Genomic DNA, 19,176 nt, shown 5'->3' with positions numbered 1-19,176 from the left:
ATTATAGTTTTGAGTAAATCACAAAAAACTATTTTAAAGCTCTGTCATATTACATATGTACATATTTTTTTTAAATTGTTTTTTCTTAAGTCGTATTATGGTTTTAAAAAAAAGTGACACGTTGTTTTAGAACAGAAATAAAAAAAAATATTTTTTTTTTTGGGAATTTTATTGTTTGTCAAACAAAGTATGAGCGTTAATCATAATTAATTGCATCAGTAGTAGACCACTGCATAATCTCTTCAAAAAATGATATTTTGATTAAAGATTAAATGATAAAAAAATGGAACTCTATCACTTATTTTAAGTTTAAAGTTGTTAGTGATAAAACCATGAATATATTCCGATACTGTTACAGTCCCCGGTTGGTTTTAAGAATAAAAAAATGGTAGTAGTTTGAAATCTGGAAAGTGATTTTTTTATCCTTTTCTTTTCTGTCCATTGAATCGGTAGTTAAACACGTTTTATTGTAATGTGTAGGCCACCACTTTTTAAATTCAAAAATATTCGATGTTTCCACCATTTTAACAAGAAACTTTTTGTGCCGTGTAGAATTTACTATCAGTTCTCTATATTTTGTTGGGTGGAAAACACGATCAAAACTTTTTTTTTATTTGTATTCTTTGTACAAGAAGCTTAAAAATTCTTTGAATTCTTTCATGACTCATAGTGTGGATTCCCATGAAAGCTTTTTTGCAACCAATAATTTTGCTACTTGAGCCTGTCACGCCGTAACTAATGTTATATCTTCTACTTTTTGGATTTTCATTTCGATGACGTCTCTTTTTTTACTTCACACCTTCCCATAAGCCCTTGTAAGTATGAATCTTGTACATTCTTGATAAGCTTGTTTCTGAATTTGGCAAGTATTTCAGCCCTTACATCCGCATTAACTTTTTCAAAGCACTTTAAGCGACAACTACAAAAATACAATATATAATAATTTTACTTTTTAAAACCATCTTAACCTTAAAACTTACCGACAGTCTCCTCCTGGTTTTCTTGCAGCTCGCTTTCTGAATAATTTATGACTTATAATTATCTTTTTTTACCTCTTTTTTACTTTTTTCTAAATTCAGATCATTGTTCGTGCTGTTTATTGCAGCCATCTTGATTGTTTTGTTTACAAATGCCAATTCCGCGCCGAAACAATATCAGTCGATGACTCATGTGGTTTTCGAATGGAATGGGGATTTATATTAAGCTGTAGTTTATTACAGCAAGTCGAGACTGGTGTCGTTTCTGCTTAGAATGGTGCGTTAACGTATAAAAAACGGATTTATGAAGAAATGTCAATATTGCCAAAAATTGATTCATGTTGTTTTTGAAAAGACCGATTCATTTCAGAGTGACGCTTGGAGTCTACACAAAGTATTTTCCAGTGCATTTTAAAATTATCTGAAGATATAGAAAATGAACTAAACTGTTAAATGAAAACAGAGAAACATAAAATTACATTATTAATTAACATTATAATGTTATTAATTTACAAAATAATATTGTATCTTTTATTTAAACAATTCGTTATTTTTCAGGAATTTTATCCAGCTGGAGCGTATATAATTCGGCAAGGAGCAAGTGGCGACATATTTTTCATCATCAGCAGCGGATCTGTCAAAGTTACTCAAAGGCTACCAGGTAAAATAAATTAAGTTTCTATGAAAGTTCCGTGCAATCTCAGGATTTTTCTATATAATATATAGAAAAATTATCTAATCTTATGTCAGGGTTTATATAATGGCATTTTTGGGATTTGCGAGATTTGGATCAATACTTGAGTTTTCAAAAAATGAAGCCAAAGCTCGCAAACATACTTCACTAACAGTGTATGGATAGAATAGCTAGATAGTTGTCAACTTATATTACTGCTATCCGAAATAATTTTCACTTAGATCACTATTCTGAACACCAGTAGATAAAATAAACAGCAGTAAATAAAATGAACAGCATGACACGGTTTGTCGACGTTCTATGAAGACAAAACATTACTTCTTCTTCTTCTTCTTCTTTTTCTTCTTTTCTTCTTCCTTTTCTTCTTCCTCAACCTTTACCTTTTCAGGGGTCGCTGTTCCTTACTCTTCTTCGCCACTCATTTTTGTCCACCGTATCTTTTTTACCTAAAGCTATCTCTCATTGGTCACACAGTCCTTCCATCTTTTCCCCAGTTTTCCTCTATCTGTTTCCATCAACTTGTAACAGCTCTATTCTTCGTCCCACATAGTTTTTCATTTCTACGTCTGACTTGACCAAACCATTGCAGTCTTTGTTCTTAAATCTTTTTTGAAACTATAGTCATCCCGGCTCTTTCCTTAATCAAGTCGTTTTTGAACGACTGTTCAAAGAATCTGTTGCTGTTGCATCCTGCTTCTAGCCTTACCCATATTCACCGTTATATTTTAATTTCAGCTACTTTCATTCTTTTCTTGAATCTTCTTTACAGGCCACATTTCCGTAGACCAACGCAGGTCTCACCATACTCTTGTATATCTTTCCTTTCAGCGCTTTTTTTTGATCACATAGTACTCTGCTCATTCGCTTTCAGTTAAACCAACCAGCCTGTATCCTGTGGGAAATTTCTCAATTTCTTCATAGTTATTCTCCAAATAATTCTATATCATTAACCATTCCTGTGTCTCCCAACTACATATACTCTGTTTTCGGCCTGCTAACCTTAAGTGTTTCCCCTCTTTATTAGTCCTTCTCCAACCCTCCAACATTTATTTGCTCTCCTGACGCATTGACTAAGGAGCCCTCTCCCTTACCTTCTCTATCAGTACATCCATAATAAGATTAAACAGGTAGGAACTCAGTGAAGAGCCTTGATGCAAACCAACCGTCACTGGAAAACTTTCGGTCAATCCGACACAAGTGTTTACTTTGATGTACGCTCTCTCACACATATCCTTAAGGAACCTTATGTACTTCTCAGAAAACCATTTCTTTCTCATACATCTCCATAGCTCTTATCTAGGAACCCTGTCGTATGCATTCTCAAGATCTATAAATACCAATCGTAGCTCTCTTTTCTTCTCGCCGAATTTCTCTATCAACTGTCTCAAAGCAAAGAAGACATCCGTTGTCCTCCTTTCTCACGTAAACTTAAACTGTTCTTTTCCTATCATTGTAAGATAAAATGTAGAGATGGGTAGATCTCTTAGCTTTTGTCCTCTTTCTTTTATTTGATATTGAGAAGATTGGAAATGCAATGACTCAAATATTTGCAAACATTATGCCTATTTTGTGTGGTTATAATAAAAACGTTTTTTATTTTGTTCTAGGGCAGCTTGAAGAAGACGAAATCCGAATACTGCAAAGAGGAGACTACTTTGGAGAACAGGCTTTGTTGAAAGAAGATTGTCGCACAGCCTCAGTGATTGCCATGCATCCCGGTGTCGAATGTCTAACTTTAGATAGAGAATCGTTCAAGCAGCTAATAGGAGATATAAGTGAAATAAGAGAAAAAGACTATGGGGATGTTGAAAGACTGAACAAAACATCATCTTCTTTAGAACAACAAGGTTATTATCATCGAGCAAAAAGACAAAAGAGGGAATCTAATCGTTATGAAAAGGCGGCCAAAAAAGTGGCCTCTGATGGCGGACATATCCGGAAATGCGAATGCGCCAAATTTAAATTTTCCGACACTTATTAACAGTAGCTATAAAATAGTGTTCAGAATGTGTCTTAGACGAGAAAATTTTAATTAAATATTAACGATAACAGTCTAAAATGTGAAAGAATTGTTAAAAAACTTCAATATAAATAAGATTTCATGTGACAGTTGGGACAAATTATAACATAACCCAACTAAATTTGATTTCTTAAACAAGGAAAGACTCTCTTTCCTTGTTTAATTTGGCCTCTCAAGATGGCACTTCCTGTCTAACAATATTTTTGCCCCCACTACCTTTACATTCCCTCTTTTGTCTTTTTGCTCGATGGTTATTATTTAATGATTTTAATATATTTATACAATATTGAGATAATCAGGTTAATAACAGCAAGTAAAAAGTATTTGGTCATTTTTAATTTAATTATGTATATCACAACAAACCATTGCTTGGAGGCTTTTTCTGCGGTTCTGCAACTTCACCGACTGATATGGTTCTCTTTCTCTGAGGAGGCATTTACTATTTTTCTCGTTAAGTTCCTTCGTAAAATTTGCTTTTACGACTATTTTCTTATCTTGTCTTTAAGGACAGGAACAAGTTGATGACTTATTCTGTATATCTGTTTTTGTTTCCTTCACAGAATTTTTGTGGAAATCTACTAATCTGTTGGTACAAAAAGAATCTTGACCTCATCTAACACAAAGGGTTTAATAGTTGAATCGTCTTTATATTTTTTGGTTCACGCTCTGGTTAGCTTAAATGAACACCATCAATGATTGTCTCGACGATTTCCACCTTTTTGGAGTAGGTGACTGCTGTGAAACCATCAATCGAGACTGCACACATTAGACTAGATATATCTAGACCAGACATATCGTACATGCGTCTTAAAATCTCCTATTTATTCTTTTTATTTAGTATATTGTTTGGTTTAATATAAGATTAAAGAGTTCTTTTAATTATGGTAAATTTTATCTTTGTTACCTCAATATTTTCTTAGCAGCAAGGTTATGTTACCTGAGGTACTTAATAAATTCTTTTTTATGTACTTTTATCTTATCTAAAACTGAAAATGATCTGCTTTGGCTTCTTGGTGGTCAATTTTATTTACCATCTCTTTAAAGTTGGCTATCTGATCTATAGGTGCTTCTCTACACACCAAGTGATTCATTGATTATTATCGTTTTAATACATACTTATCTTGATATATAAGAAGACTATTACATAGATTTTATTAAAGTATAGGACAAAATGCTGTTTTTTGATTTGTTTGTTGCGTTGGATATATCCTTCATTATAGTATTTTTCTTCTTATCGTAAAATTTTTAAAATGCATTTTGCATGTGAATGCTTTCTTTCGGGCAGTATCAGTCATCTTTTCTGTGCCAAAAAGTGCCATCCTTGCTCATGCTCACTTTCTTTTATTTTGGACAACTTTTAATTGTGTTACTATACTTCCTCTGGGTGTTTCTTTATTTCTGAATCTAAATTGGTTTTCGTAGATTTACCATCAGTTGGCGTTACAGTCCTTGGTGAGCCCTGGCCTGCTTCAAAACATTCTTCCATCCTTCCCTGTCTGTTTTCTCCATCCCCTTACTCCAATCTCACCTAAATCGTCCTGTACATCGTCCAGATACCTGAGTTTAAGTCGCACCCTTCTTCTTCTTCCGACCGGCCTATTTGACATGGTTATCTTAGAAAGATCACTTTCATCCATCCGCATAACGTGGCTTACCCATCTTATTCGGTTTATTTTGATGGTTGTCACGATATCTGCGTCACCGAAAAGTCAATAAAGTTCAAAATATATCTTTTTCTCTACAGACCCTGTTCGTTAACTTTGCCAGATATGGTCCTCAATATTTTCTTTTAAAGATTCGTAATAACTCTTAGTCAATGCCCATGTTTCCGACCCATAAGTGAGCACTGGACGCATTATTGTTTTATAAAGTTTGCACTTTGTTGCTCTTGACATATTTATCGCTCTTTGTTGAAGGCCTAGACCAAAATGACAGTGGTTAGCCACGTATATTCCTTAGTTCTTTGGATGTGTTGGTTTTGCGGTCGACCAGTTACCCTAAGTAGCAGAACTCTTCCACCGTTTCTATAGTTTCGTGCTGCAGCTCTAAGTTATTTTGTTGCATTCTTGGTATAGTTAGAATATATTTAGTTTTCTAGGTGTAGTGTAAATCAGAAATCCGATATTTTCTGCGGCGTTTTTAATACGCGTGAAAGCTTTAACTGCTTCATTTGGTGTTCTTCCAATGATCACTATATCATCAGCATATTTATGCCATTATCACCGGCTAAATGGTTACCGGCTAAACAACATCAGATATGCAGATGACACCATGGTATTTGCGGATAACTTAGAAGACCTATAAGTTCTTATGAACAAAATCACGTATTACAGTCACCAATATGGACTCAATATAAACGTTAAGAAGACAAAGCTTATGATAATTAGCAAGAAAAGAAGGTCAACTCTACGTCAACCAATCCCCTGTAGAAAGAGTGACGCACTACAACTACCTCGGCACCTTAATAAATGAAGAATGGACCAACAACCAGGAGATTAGAGCACGCATCGGAAAAGCTAGATCCACCTTCAATCGGATGGGGGCCTTCTTCAAGAGTCACAACCTCTCTCTTGATACAAAAGTAAGAATGATGCGATGCTACGTCTTCTCTGTCCTTGTTTATGGTGTTGAATCGTGGACCTTGAACAAAGATATGTGCAGAAAACTGGAAGCATTTGAGATACCGGAGAATGCTTAAGATCCCGTGGACTGACCGAGTCACAAATGAGGAGGTCCTCAGAAGAATGAATAAGAATCGAGAAGTACTGACCACCATCAAATCTCGAAACAGTTCTTCGGACATATTATGCGAAATAAATCCAGATATGCTCCCCTTCAAGCCATCCTGCAAGGAAAAATATTTGGAAAACGGGGTCCAGGAAGAAGAAGAACATCTTGGTTAAAGAACCTTAGAATCTGGTTCAATACAACATCTGTGCTGCTGCAGATAAGATAAAGATTGCCATGATGATCGCCAACATTCGTAACGGATAGGCACATCAAGAAGAAGAAGAATATCACGCCTTAAGACCATTCACAGGGATTTCTTTTATTTTGCCAGACAAGAAGTAAAAGTTTATGCAGTGCTTGTAGCAAGGTGTCGCCACCATTCTTGCAACCTCTTCAGTGGTAGGTCGTCTTTCGTTTGGAGTGAATAGATTCCAATCATTTTGATCTGCTACGGTGTTATCTGCTTCCCTGATATAATGGCCGTTCAATTTTGCTTCGAAAAATTCAACCCATCGGTTCAATATTGAGGCCGTATCACTTAGAATATTTCCTTCTCTATCCTACAGCTCTCTATTCTTGGCTTAAACTCTTTACCTACTTATTTTGTTTATATTTCTGTAGAACTTTCGAGTTTCGTTTTTATTTCTTAGCCATTCTATATTTTTTAACTGCTTTTCTTCAAATTACCTTTTTTCTTCTATGTAATCTTTTTTCTTCTTTTCTTAGGGTCCGGTATTTCTTCTTTGCTCTTCTTGTGCATATATCTTGATTTGTCTTTAAGTATGGTCTATTTTGGTTATCTGTTGTTTTTTGGCACTCGTCGTCAAACCATTCGTTTTGTCTAACTGGTTTGCTTTTCCTCAATATCCGTATTTTACTTCTTATCGTAAAATTTTTAAAATTCATTTTGCATGTAAGTTCTTTCTTTCAGACAATATTAATCACTAATATTAATTCTTTATTTGGTAGATATATCGTCATATTTTTTATGTAATTTTCTTTTCAGTTTTCTGTTTATTGTCTACAACACTAAAATTAGAAAACTATCATATTTAACGCATTGTTTCATAATATAATATAAAATTTATTTTATTTTGCACCAGTGAGAAGGTCGAAAAATAGATTTTTAAGAAAAATGGTCTCAGTATTTTATTTTAATCATGGTAAAATCCATTTTTTATTAATATTTTATTAAATTATATTTTTAGAATATGAATACATTAAACTGAATGATTTAGAAGTCATAGCTACATTGGGAATTGGAGGATTTGGTAGAGTGGAGCTTGTCCAATATGTAGCAAAACCCTCCCTCACCTTTGCCTTAAAGTGTTTGAAAAAACAACATATAGTAGATACGCAACAACAAGAACACGTTCAGAGTGAAAGAAGTATAATGATGAGTTGTAGAAGCCCCTTTATCTGTCGGTATGTTATATTATTGTAGGACAAAATCACTAGTAATACTGAATTTTTGTTTTATTTTTAGGTTATATCGAAGTTTTAGAGACCAAAAATACGTCTACATGCTATTGGAAGCATGTTTGGGAGGAGAAGTATGGACGATCCTTAGAGATCGAGGTTGTTTCGACGACCACACGACTAGATTTATAACAGCTTGTGTCATAGAAGCCTTTGAGTATCTTCACGCTAGAGGAATCATCTATAGAGATTTAAAACCTGAAAACTTGCTATTGGATTCAAAAGGTTATGTGAAACTAGTCGATTTTGGCTTTTCTAAAAGATTAGGTTATAGTAGCAAAACTTGGACCTTCTGTGGCACTCCTGAGTACGTGGCTCCAGAAGTTATTCTTAACAAAGGGCACGATAAAGCTGTAGATTTCTGGGCTCTTGGTATCCTTATGCATGAACTCCTAACTGGAAAGTAAGTATTTTTATATTAAAATCAGTTTGTATGGGTCAACGTGTTCAGTCTGTATCCTTTCTATTTTCTGAATATTTAACACATTGGCTGCTACCATAGAGTGTTAGGTAAGTTCCCCAGGTGCCAAAGTGAAAAATGCTTACAAAACAATATTTATTCATAAAAGTGGTTAAATTACAAAGTAAGTTTACATTCTTACAATTTTTTTTGAAAAAAATACCAAGATCGCGGGTAATCCTAATTACACTGCAGTAACATATTACACACGTATCTGCCACTAGTATCACCGGTGATCGTGAACAACTTAATGTTTTTTAGTGAAACATGTTACACAGTAAAATTTTTCGCAAACATTACAAAATGTAGTAACAAGTTTGGGTTTCTTTTAAGCTTGTTTACTTCCTTTTGTTGCAACTGTTTCAGTGTAACATTGGCTACAACATTTTTTCTTTTTCCTATTGTTTGTAGTTTTGGCGTCAACTGTAACAAGCATATGCTTTACAGTAGTAATATGTTCAGTCATCGGACTGTAATTGACTAAACTAAAGATTAGCATTTCCCGAAATGAGATAATTGGCTGTTTTGGTGTGTTAAAAGAATTATATATTATTAAACTATTGATGACAGCCGTATTACATAAAACTTTTATTGCAGCTTTATGGTACCAGCGAACAGTATTTCTCACAGGTAAGAAATAACTTGCGAGTTGATTTGAGACGTCAACACCATCTTTTCCTTTGTTGTAGTCTGTAATTGCTTCAGGTTTAATTACAGCTACACCATCTTTCTTATGTTTACCTCTATCTTTCATGTCTATTCCATGTCTGGTCGATAAGAAGAGAACATCACGTGTATCGTGCCATTTGCCTAGTACAATGCCATCACGATATTCTTTCCAATTATCTCTCCTTTTTTTAAATTTTTTGGAATATATTTTCTGTTTTTACGTAGTATCCCTAATAAGTGACTATTAGCATCTAATAATTGTTTTGCTAAAGACAGACGTGTAGTAATTATTGGTTATTACAACTCTTCCTTTTTGTAGATGGTCTTTTGCTAAATCTAGTATAATTTTTTCCGGTAAATCCTGCCTTTCATTATCCATTTTACCAGTATGCATAATCATTTTTAGAGTATAACAGGATTACATAATTTAAACAGTTTCAAGCGATAGCGGTGACGCTTTGAAGGTATATATTGTTTTAAAAGTAGTCTTCCTCAAAAGGGAATCACACTTTCATCAACAACTACTATTGAGCCAGGATTACATTGTTGGGCAACACGTAATTGTGTCATTTTAATAATTAAGAAGCTGAAGTCTGTTTCTGGTCATTACAGAAGAAATAAAAGTAAAATTATACAATGGTGCATTACTCCTATAATCAGTAATTTTGGGAAGCTTGACAATTCTCATATACACAACCCAAAAATGTTTAAATTTCTTCTTTATTTTTAATTTTCTATGCATGAGTTCTAAATGATCTGCTATAACGTTGTGCATTTACTTGCGCAGCATTTCTGTTAGTCTCCTCTACAATAAGTTGTAAAATTTCATCACCAATCAGTTTCCTGTATACATGAAAAGGAGTTAGTTCGGTTCTATTTTAAGTCATCGTTATTATTTTGCTGGTCGTTAGATTCTACCGATTGTTGTGCATTTTCATCCAATAATCTTGAATCACTGTTACATTGATCTTAATTATCAGATTCTTCTTCGTCACTCAGGTTGTATTCTGAACCGGATAACAAAAATTCATCAGAATTCGCCTCCTCTAACAATTGGAGTAACTCTGCCTCTGTCAACTTTTTATTTTTATTTGGCATACGCTGCGTTTTACTTGTACTTGGTAAATTATTTATGATCTAAAAGACAAATTCCAATTAAAAAAAGTAACTTTACTAGCACCATTTTTGTAAGCAAAACATTTGAAGTTATGTAAAATAAATACTGTAATATTTTGTTTATCCTTACAAATAACCCAGCAACAAGATTTTAAAACGAATAAACTACATATACTTACTTCATATATGAAGAAAACTGCTAATTCCGTAGAAAAAACTTGATAGTGAATGCCACTAATCGTTTCTATAACGCCTTATTCTCACCTGTCGTTACAAGCTATTAACTCCATTATCGCGCCTAATAAAAGAAAATAAGCAAGCTATGGATTCCTAGTGTGCCACAGTAAAACTATTGGAGCGTCCTCAATACTGACTGTTCTTCTTTCTTCTAATGGCGCTACAACCCTTTGTGAGTCTTGGCCTGCTTAACAATGTTCTTCCATTCTGCCCTGTCGGATACTTTCCTTCGCCACTGCCTGATGTTCATGGTTTTAAGATCCCTCTCTACGTCGTCTATCCATCTTTTACGGGGCCTTCCTCTTGTTCTGTTTCCTCGGGGCTTCCATCTCTGGACTACTTTTACAGCTCGATTATCTGGCATTCTTTCTAGGTGACCAAGCCAGTTTAGTCTTTGTGATTTTACAAATACTGACTGTTACTTATAATAATTCTGAAAGTTAAATACGCACCGTAACACCGGTGATCCTAATGGCACAATTGTAATCTGTTAGTTAGGATCGCCGGTGATCCTTATAGCAGCCAATGTGTTAATTTCCTCCCATTTTTACAATATTTATAATCCAATGATAATTTATATTTTTGACTTTTATAGTCCACCATTTAGAGCTTCCGACCCTATGAATACCTATAATTTAATATTAAAAGGAATAGACATGATTGACTTTGCAAGGCACAATGTAGGAAGAACCGCCCAAGGGTTAATAAAAAAATTGTGTAAAGACATTCCGTCGGAGAGGTTGGGATGTCAACGTGGAGGAATTGTAGATATTAAAAAACATAAGTGAGTATATTTCTTTTTAAAGTTTTTTAACATATACCTTTTCATTATATTTTAAATAGTTTCACAACATTGTTACACCAATTTTTAAGATTTTTTTGCTTATAACTTCAGATATGGTACATGACATATATAAGGTCTTGGTACTATTTAAAGTAATTTTATAGAAAGCAAATCTACAAAACAGATTAAAGCAGGAGCGAAAACATAGTCATACTTTACAAACCTTTAAAAAACTAATTGTATCAAATAAAAAATCCAAAATCTTAGTTTTCATTATTGAAATGAATTTAAATTTAGCGCTGTTGGCCGCTAGATTTTATAAGCGAAAAATAGAAAACGTCGACGTGATCGGCCCAGAGATCGGCCACTGATATAACCTCAAACCTCATTATTTTGTTCGTGACTTATTGTGAATTATCTATATCATCCTTATGGATAAGTTATTTTTTAGTTGTAATTTTTAAAACAGAATTTTTGTTAATGTTTGTCTACAGTTATTCTAGCAAAGTTATTGGAATTTATTACTGAACACAATATGGTATAAGATACATACACTCTTAGACTCACGATAGTGGATAGTGGCCCTAAAATTTTGAGCCATTGTCAACAAATGTACTAGCAGATTACAGAATGAAATCCAATAGAAAAGAAGAAATATTTAGTTGATTGAAAGTAATCACTTTGTAAATCGTTTTGGTAATTCTAGTTTGGTAGTTTGGTAACTTTAGTTAAGTATTATATATTCAGAATTTTTATTTTGATATGAAGGTTTTAAACATATAATATGTCAAGAGAACAGTACTATACCAATTAATGCGTGAGTTTGGTATACCAAAAAAACTTATCCGATTAACGAGAATGACAATGTCTAACTTAAAACCAGCGTTAGGATACAGAGAGAAAATTCTCGATCCTTTGAGATAAAGGATGGACTTAGACAACAGGATGCCCTGGCTTGCCTCCTATTTAACATTGCCTTGAAAAAAGCAGTCCGAGATACCCGAATTAGAGACTTCGCGGTACTGTTTACAATAGAGCGGTACACTAGAGCGATAGAATTGGAAACGGCGGCAAAATAGGTCGATCTAGTCATCAACGAAGACAAAACCAAGTACATGTTGGTTACTAAGGATCCTATAGTAAATAAGGAACGGGAAACAGCATTTGGAAGTCATATCTTTGAAGGTGTTGAGAGCTTCACATACCCTGCCTCGCTAGTGACTACTATTAATAAAACAAGCGAATAAATTAAAAGACTAATAAACTTTACAAATAGGGCATACTATGAACTCCAAAAACAATTCCAATCAAGAAATATCCAAGGAAAAACTAAAATTATTATATACAAAACACTGCTGAGGTCGATCCTCAGCTGAAACAAGGACTCTTACGCAGAAGGATGAAATACTTCTGGGAACATTCGAGCGTAAGATATTCCGCAAAATATTAGAAGCTATACCTAAACAATCAAGGGCAGTGGCGGAAAAGATGTAATTTCAAATTATACTCTTTAATAAACCAGATATTGTAATGTTCATTAAAACACAGCGACTTAGATGGGCCGGATACATAATACGAATGCCTGACAGCATGATTGCTAAAAAGTTAACTACAGAAAAACCTATAGAAAAAAGAAGACCGACTTAGATATACTAGAGATTAGAAGATTGACAACACGTTGCCAGAAACCGAACAGAATGGCTACTAATCTTATAGCAGGCCAAGATCCACAGAGGATTGTCGAGCCAAAGATGATGATAATGATGATGATGAAACATATTATATTATGTCTTTAAACCGGAATTAAGAAGGCCATGCTTTTAAAAGCCATATACTAAAAAGATGTGAGGTAGTACATCCTAAGTATATAAATAGAAGGTTTATAGCACTTCCTTGGGATATTCTAAACAGTATATTCTTACCATATATTGTAGCATGTACTGTACGATAGTACATTCTGAGTGTATAGATAGAAGGTTTATGTACTGTAATGTAACCTACACTTAGAATTTGCTCTGCACATTCTCAATGGTAATTACGAATATTCTTAATATCTACTTTTTCTGAAAAGTAATGTTCTATGAATCTACTAAGAACATGAAATTATTATGTGGGATATTGCAAAGGCATAACTTTGTACTTCTGCCTACTCCACTTTAGTTTTATATCTTCCCTTCAATTATTATTCGAAACAGATTTGTCATTTCCCATGATATAGCCTAGGTAGGAACTTTTCTTTTCTTAATCGTTTTTATAAGTTCTACATCTCTATGGTATACAATACTGATTCCTTACGTGTTGTGTCTATGATATTCTAGTGTCCAGGCTTCCACTACATACAAACGTAGCATTATAACTCTAATTCGAATGTCTAGGCTTAGTTTTCGGCTATAAATAATTTGCTTCCATTTATGGTACATGTTCGTGGCCTTTTCTATTCGTATTTTCAGTTCTATATCTGGATTTCACTTATCATTTAGCACTACTCTTAAGTATCTAAATCTGTGAACTTGTTCTAACTGGGTGTTATTTATGCCAATACGACCCCTAAAAATCATACAAACAAGCTGAATTTTGCTGAGAATATTAATTTTGAGACTCCTAAAAACCCCCTCGTAGGAGGGTGGAAACACAAAAAAATTGATTTGTTAAGAATTTGTACGCCGTGGAAAAAATGTTTAAAATAAAAAATGTAGCTGAGACAATTTTAAATAAAATGTTTATTAGCACTTTTTGTGTAGAATGAACTGTTCTCTCAGAAACAACGTTTGAAGCGATCGTCGATTTTGGTTCTCAGTTACGCGCGCAAAATCAATGTTCAATAAAAATTTTATCGGCTCAACGGTAAAAATTCGATACCTTTTGATCCAAGTGAATCGGTGTCAACAAAAACGTTCTAAGTCATGAAAACCATTTTTTCGGAAAACTGAAAAAAACTGTATAGATCTGTATTAGTCATCTAAATTATTACCAAAAAATTTGAGAATGTTTTTGACACTTTTAGATGTAATGTTTCATATTTCTTAGTACAAAATAATAGGTGTACATATATGATATGAATGTTCAAATGTTGTCGACTTAGAACTTTTTTGTTTACATTCCTATGATGACACAAAAAAACCTTCATTTTGTAAAAAAATGTATATTTAACCTAAAAAATACAATTTTTAAGTAAAAGTTTTAAATACAAACATTCAGTCATTTTTGAATGCTTCAAAATCCCATGTTTCCTCCTACTGGATGTTATGTTCATCTTCCCCAGTAGTGGGACTATCAGTTGTTGGCCACTCCATTAATTCGTCATAAAACTGTCTGACACTATCAGGTATATAAGGTAACAACTTACCAATATCTTGGAGCCTCATTTTTTTAAGTGGTTCTTTACCGGATGGATAACAAAGTATTGTGAGAAATTCAATTGATTGATTGTTAACTTAAGAAAGTTTATAGGTTTTGTTCCATGAAGCCATCAATAAAAGACCTACAAACAATCTGCTCCATATTATTACTGTTCCAATTACTAAATTCACTAGATAGTTCGGACTGGGAATAACGAACCGAGTATAGTTGCATTTTGATTCGGGATATTTATCTTTAAACATATTGTATAAAATTTAAATATTCAGTCTTGCGTCCAAATATTTTATCTTTCCTGCCTATTTACTTTCTTTTAATGGATAACTTTCAATATGTTGTCTTATTAATAGCCTGGTATGAGCCCTGATTGCATTAGTGCCCAATTTTTTCCACGAAGATCCTGCGGGGTTTTACCCATTAATAATAATAAACGAAGCCTTCTAATACGACTTATTTTAATTCCATCAAGCGACTTAAATGCTTCTATACATACCTTTTCTCTGGTTTCACCCACAATTACCTCGTACGTAAAATAAACATGTGGTTATTTAATTTTGTTAAAAATTCACAGAACACATTAATACAGTAAAAACACATATGTTAATAGTGTTGCCTACAAAACATCTGAGTCACTGACATAGAATCTTTTAGTCTACAATGATATATTTCAGTTTTCTATTTAACATACATGGAGAGTAAATGTCAAAAATAAAAAAAAATACGACTCAGAATGTTTTTGTTTACACCGATTCAAGTGTCCTATCGACAAAAATCAAGATGCGTTTTAAAGGTGAATAGAGCAGCTTTCGTAAGCAGTTTTTGTATTATGGAGCGAATAAACATAGTTTTTATAAAGGCGTTAAATAAATAAATGTAGCGCGATTTTTCCATTTTTTACGATTCTCATAAGATCAATAGAATTGATCAGTTTCATTGACCAGTCGTAGTAAAATTTTAATTTTTAGAGAATAATCTTTAAAACTTATGACATGAAATTTCAATTTTAATTTGTGACAACAAATATGTGACATTTGAAATATGAATAAAAAACGTAGAATTTAATATTAATTCTACGTTTAATTATTACGCTTATTACGCTTACTACGCTTATTAATATTATAAAAAATCACACGTCACGGAAAATGCCCCCAAGAAGACAGTTTTGGGTGTAGTTTGTAACAAAAGTTTGGTTCTTTTGAAAAACGTATTATTGTAAATAAAAAAAAGTTTTAAACGTTTTAGATCGTTTGTTATGTAAAAGTTTAAATTTAGCGTTTTTAAAGCATATTTCAAATACCTTACATTTGTTGCCAAAACTCAAAACTAAAATTTCATACTATAGGTTTCATAGGATAGGCTCTAGTAACTGAAAATTCATAGTGGCGAGTCAATGAAAGTGATAGATTGAGTTGATCTCATGAGAATATAAAAAATGGAAAAATCGCGCCATGTTTATTTATTTAACACCTTTATAAAATCTAAGTTCATTTGCGGCAAAATACAAAAATTGCGTACAAAATCTGAACGGTTTACCTTTAAAACGCATCTTGAGTTTTGTCGATACAATATATCGAATTTTTACCATCGAGCTGAAACAAATTTTATTGACCATTCGGTTCATTCTACACAAAAAGTGCTAATAAACATTTTTGTTTAAAATTACCTCAACTATATTTCTTATTTAAAACATTTTTTTCTACAGCGTGGGAAGCCCGAGGTAAAAGTGGTAAACTTTTTTGCATCTTGCTTGTCGTCCCAAAATAATACTCTGGCAAAATTCATTTTGTTCGTATGATTTTTAGAGGGTCAGTGACATTTTCGTCTTTGACGATTGAAGTACTAGTAAATTTTGCAATTTTTTTATTCTTTTTGCTATTCTAGTTCATATTCAGCACAGTATTATCTGCATCTCTGATATTGTTAATATACCTACCTTTAGTTTTTTATCAATTTCGAGGTCGTGTAGTGCTTGTTTAGATAAGCATTCAAATTACAAGTTAAAGAGCAATGGAGACATGACACAGCCTTGTTGGACACCTCTTTGTATATGGACGGTTGTTGTAGTATGTTTGGAAGTAGAGATTTTTTTCTTGTGATTGGTTCATTTCTGAACTAGTGTTTGAGTCGCAAAGAGCGCCTTCCTTGTTCCGAAGGTCTTTCTAAATCTGAAGTGATGTCTATTTCACATTATTTATGACTACGATTCTGTATGATCTTTAAGAATATTTTAAGTAAGGGACTCATTAATGATTCCAAGTTCGTCGCGTTTGCGGGAGCTAGCTTTCTTTGGTATAGCTATGAATCCTGATTTAATTCATTTGTTATGAAGCTACTCTCATATATGGTTTTAAAGAGATGTGTTCTCCTCCAGAAGAGTAGATAACATGTTCATCAATGTATATTTTCCTGTATCGGACTATCTTACTTTATTTAATCCTAGTATTTGAATAAGAAGCACAGAGAGTCGAGTTGTTTTTACTTGCCTTGATAAGTGATTTTCTTAAGATATCCATAAAATATCCTTAATTCAGTAGTTTCTTCTTTCTTTCTGCATCTTGATGTCATTGACCTTATTGGTTCTTCCGCCTTTAGAGTCCATTTCTCCACTCCACGTAACAAAGTGCCCTTTATTCAGTCCACTCTTCCATCTCCTCAAAAAAGCTGTAGATCTAAAGAGGGACATTTATACCGACGGTTGTTTGATGATTTCACCCTATCTGTCTACCTCACTTAGTTTAACTAACAGAAGAAAACAGTTCAGACCAAAGCCACAATCTAGAGTGTGGCACGTGAAGCAATAGTCAGAGTCGGGTGTCTTGTGAGAACCAATTGTCAAAATCCATCTCATGTTAGATAAATAAATAGAAGTAAAGCAACAAAGAGGAAAAAAATATTATTTGTAAAGAGAATGTTGAAAATAAAATATATTCGAAACAGTAATTCTCACAGGATCAATAATTAATTGCATTTAATCAAAATAATTAAGTCAAACTATAAATGAGATGTGTTAAAAGGTAGGGATCAAATCACAGAAACATAATGCATCCACGTTCAATAGTTTTAAATATTTATTTAAAGTCACATAATGTGCCCATAAGTTTTAATCACTTATCTGAATCAACATTCACTAATCAACATTGTAATATGATTATTTTATTATTTTTTAGATGGTTTCAAGGTTTTGACTGGGACGGTTTGGTCGCCCAAACTTTACCAGCTCCTATTCAACAAAATGTGAGAAGTCCTTGCGATAGTTCAAACTTCGACGACTTTCCTAAAGATGGCGACATTCCTCCTGATGAATCATCGAACTGGGATATTAATTTTTAAGAAATAGGTTAAGTTTTACTTAAAAGTAAGTCAAATGGAACCAAAGTCTTTAAGATGGTTGTTAATGAGACCTTCTCCAATACAAAGATGATAAGAAGAAGACGAAGAGAAACGATACAGTACAAAGTTTTATATTTTAAAGGGAACTCAATTCTTAAGTTTGAAATTACGTTGTTATTATGCCTAAGCTACTAAACGGTTTGTAAAGCATTTATATTGATATAGAGTTAACTCAAGTTAAAACTATTCCAAATGATATGGTAACAAGACGAAATTCTTTCTAACTCTGTTAGTGTTACTTCCTTAGCTCGAGAGTTTAACTTTTTCATGTACTCGTGCTTTGTGAACTACACCAAAGAAATTGGCTGCAAATTGGAATAAAGTGTTGTGATACTTTAAGCTAGAATTTATGTATATTTAATTCATAATACGTAATTGTCAAATTTAAGAAATAAGTATTTACTAATATATTTTATATTTTATTACTAAGTTACGAACTCCTTGCTATCAACTGTCTGTGAACGTACATACCAAATAACGAAGATGATCAGATTTGCTTTGTGTTGAATAATAAAATCTATATTTTTATATTCATTAATTTAAAAAAAAATCTGTAAAAGCTGATTATCTGATCAAAATATAACAATTTTTTTTATGTGAATCGGGAATCATTTTGTAGAAAAAAAACATAGTATATAATATAATTTATTTGTTACGAGAGATATTTTAAGATGGTTTTCTGCAAACAGTTTCCTGATAAAAGAACTTCCCGAATTTGAATAGTGTAAATCTAGAATAGTGGCATTATTTTTATAAAATTATTTATAAAATTTTATGAAATATAATTTTGTTTATTTAATCTCCCTTTTGATAGTTCAAGGGCGTATCCAGAGAAGTGGTCATGGGAGCCATAGCCCCCCCGAGAATTAAAAAAAATTAATATTTGTTCAAACGTTTATTGTTTTCTCTAAATTCGTGAAGACTGTCAAGTTCATTGACGCTTATGAGAACATAAAAATAATTGTTGACAATTCAGAAAGAGGGGAAGAACAACGCCTGACAGTAGAAGTGAAAAATAGTAGTAAACTGAAACCGTTGTGTGTAACTGAAAAAGAAATGTGTAGAAAATTATAAAAAGGTTGCCTATGTGAGTTCATAATACTAGTATATGGGAAATAAGTCAATACTCACAATCTTCTTCTTCCTCTTTGAGTACCGTGCCCAAGTTTTAGGCGTGGGTAGCTTCCATGACGATTTGCCGATATCGTTCTCGATCTTGCGCGGCATGTAATAATTCATCTGCTGATAAGCTAGTCCATTGAC

General features: G+C 33.1%; 1 protein-coding gene across 5 annotated transcripts in view; it reads left to right on the top strand.

The window, feature by feature from the left end:
• The window catches only part of Pkg21D (Protein kinase, cGMP-dependent at 21D), a 149,242-nt gene extending 130,557 nt beyond the window's left edge, over nt 1–18,685 (top strand). For 3 of the 5 annotated variants that reach the window (XM_072543078.1, XM_072543087.1, XM_072543096.1), the window contains exons 7-12: nt 1,536–1,638; nt 3,279–3,518; nt 7,630–7,846; nt 7,908–8,303; nt 10,978–11,166; nt 17,691–18,685. In XM_072543078.1, the coding sequence (XP_072399179.1) occupies nt 1,536–1,638; nt 3,279–3,518; nt 7,630–7,846; nt 7,908–8,303; nt 10,978–11,166; nt 17,691–17,853 (1,308 nt within the window). In that variant the 3' untranslated portion in view covers nt 17,854–18,685. The remainder of the gene's footprint in view (nt 1–1,535; nt 1,639–3,278; nt 3,519–7,629; nt 7,847–7,907; nt 8,304–10,977; nt 11,167–17,690) is intronic. The other 2 variants (XM_072543070.1, XM_072543102.1) reach the window with 1 other exon arrangement.
• Nucleotides 18,686–19,176: the final 491 nt, after the last annotated feature.

Source organism: Diabrotica undecimpunctata, chromosome 1, assembly GCF_040954645.1.
Source record: "Diabrotica undecimpunctata isolate CICGRU chromosome 1, icDiaUnde3, whole genome shotgun sequence".
Classification (NCBI taxonomy): domain Eukaryota; kingdom Metazoa; phylum Arthropoda; class Insecta; order Coleoptera; family Chrysomelidae; genus Diabrotica; species Diabrotica undecimpunctata.
The sequence above is the reverse complement of the archived record's forward strand: the minus strand, read 5'-3'. Positions and strand labels throughout refer to the sequence as shown.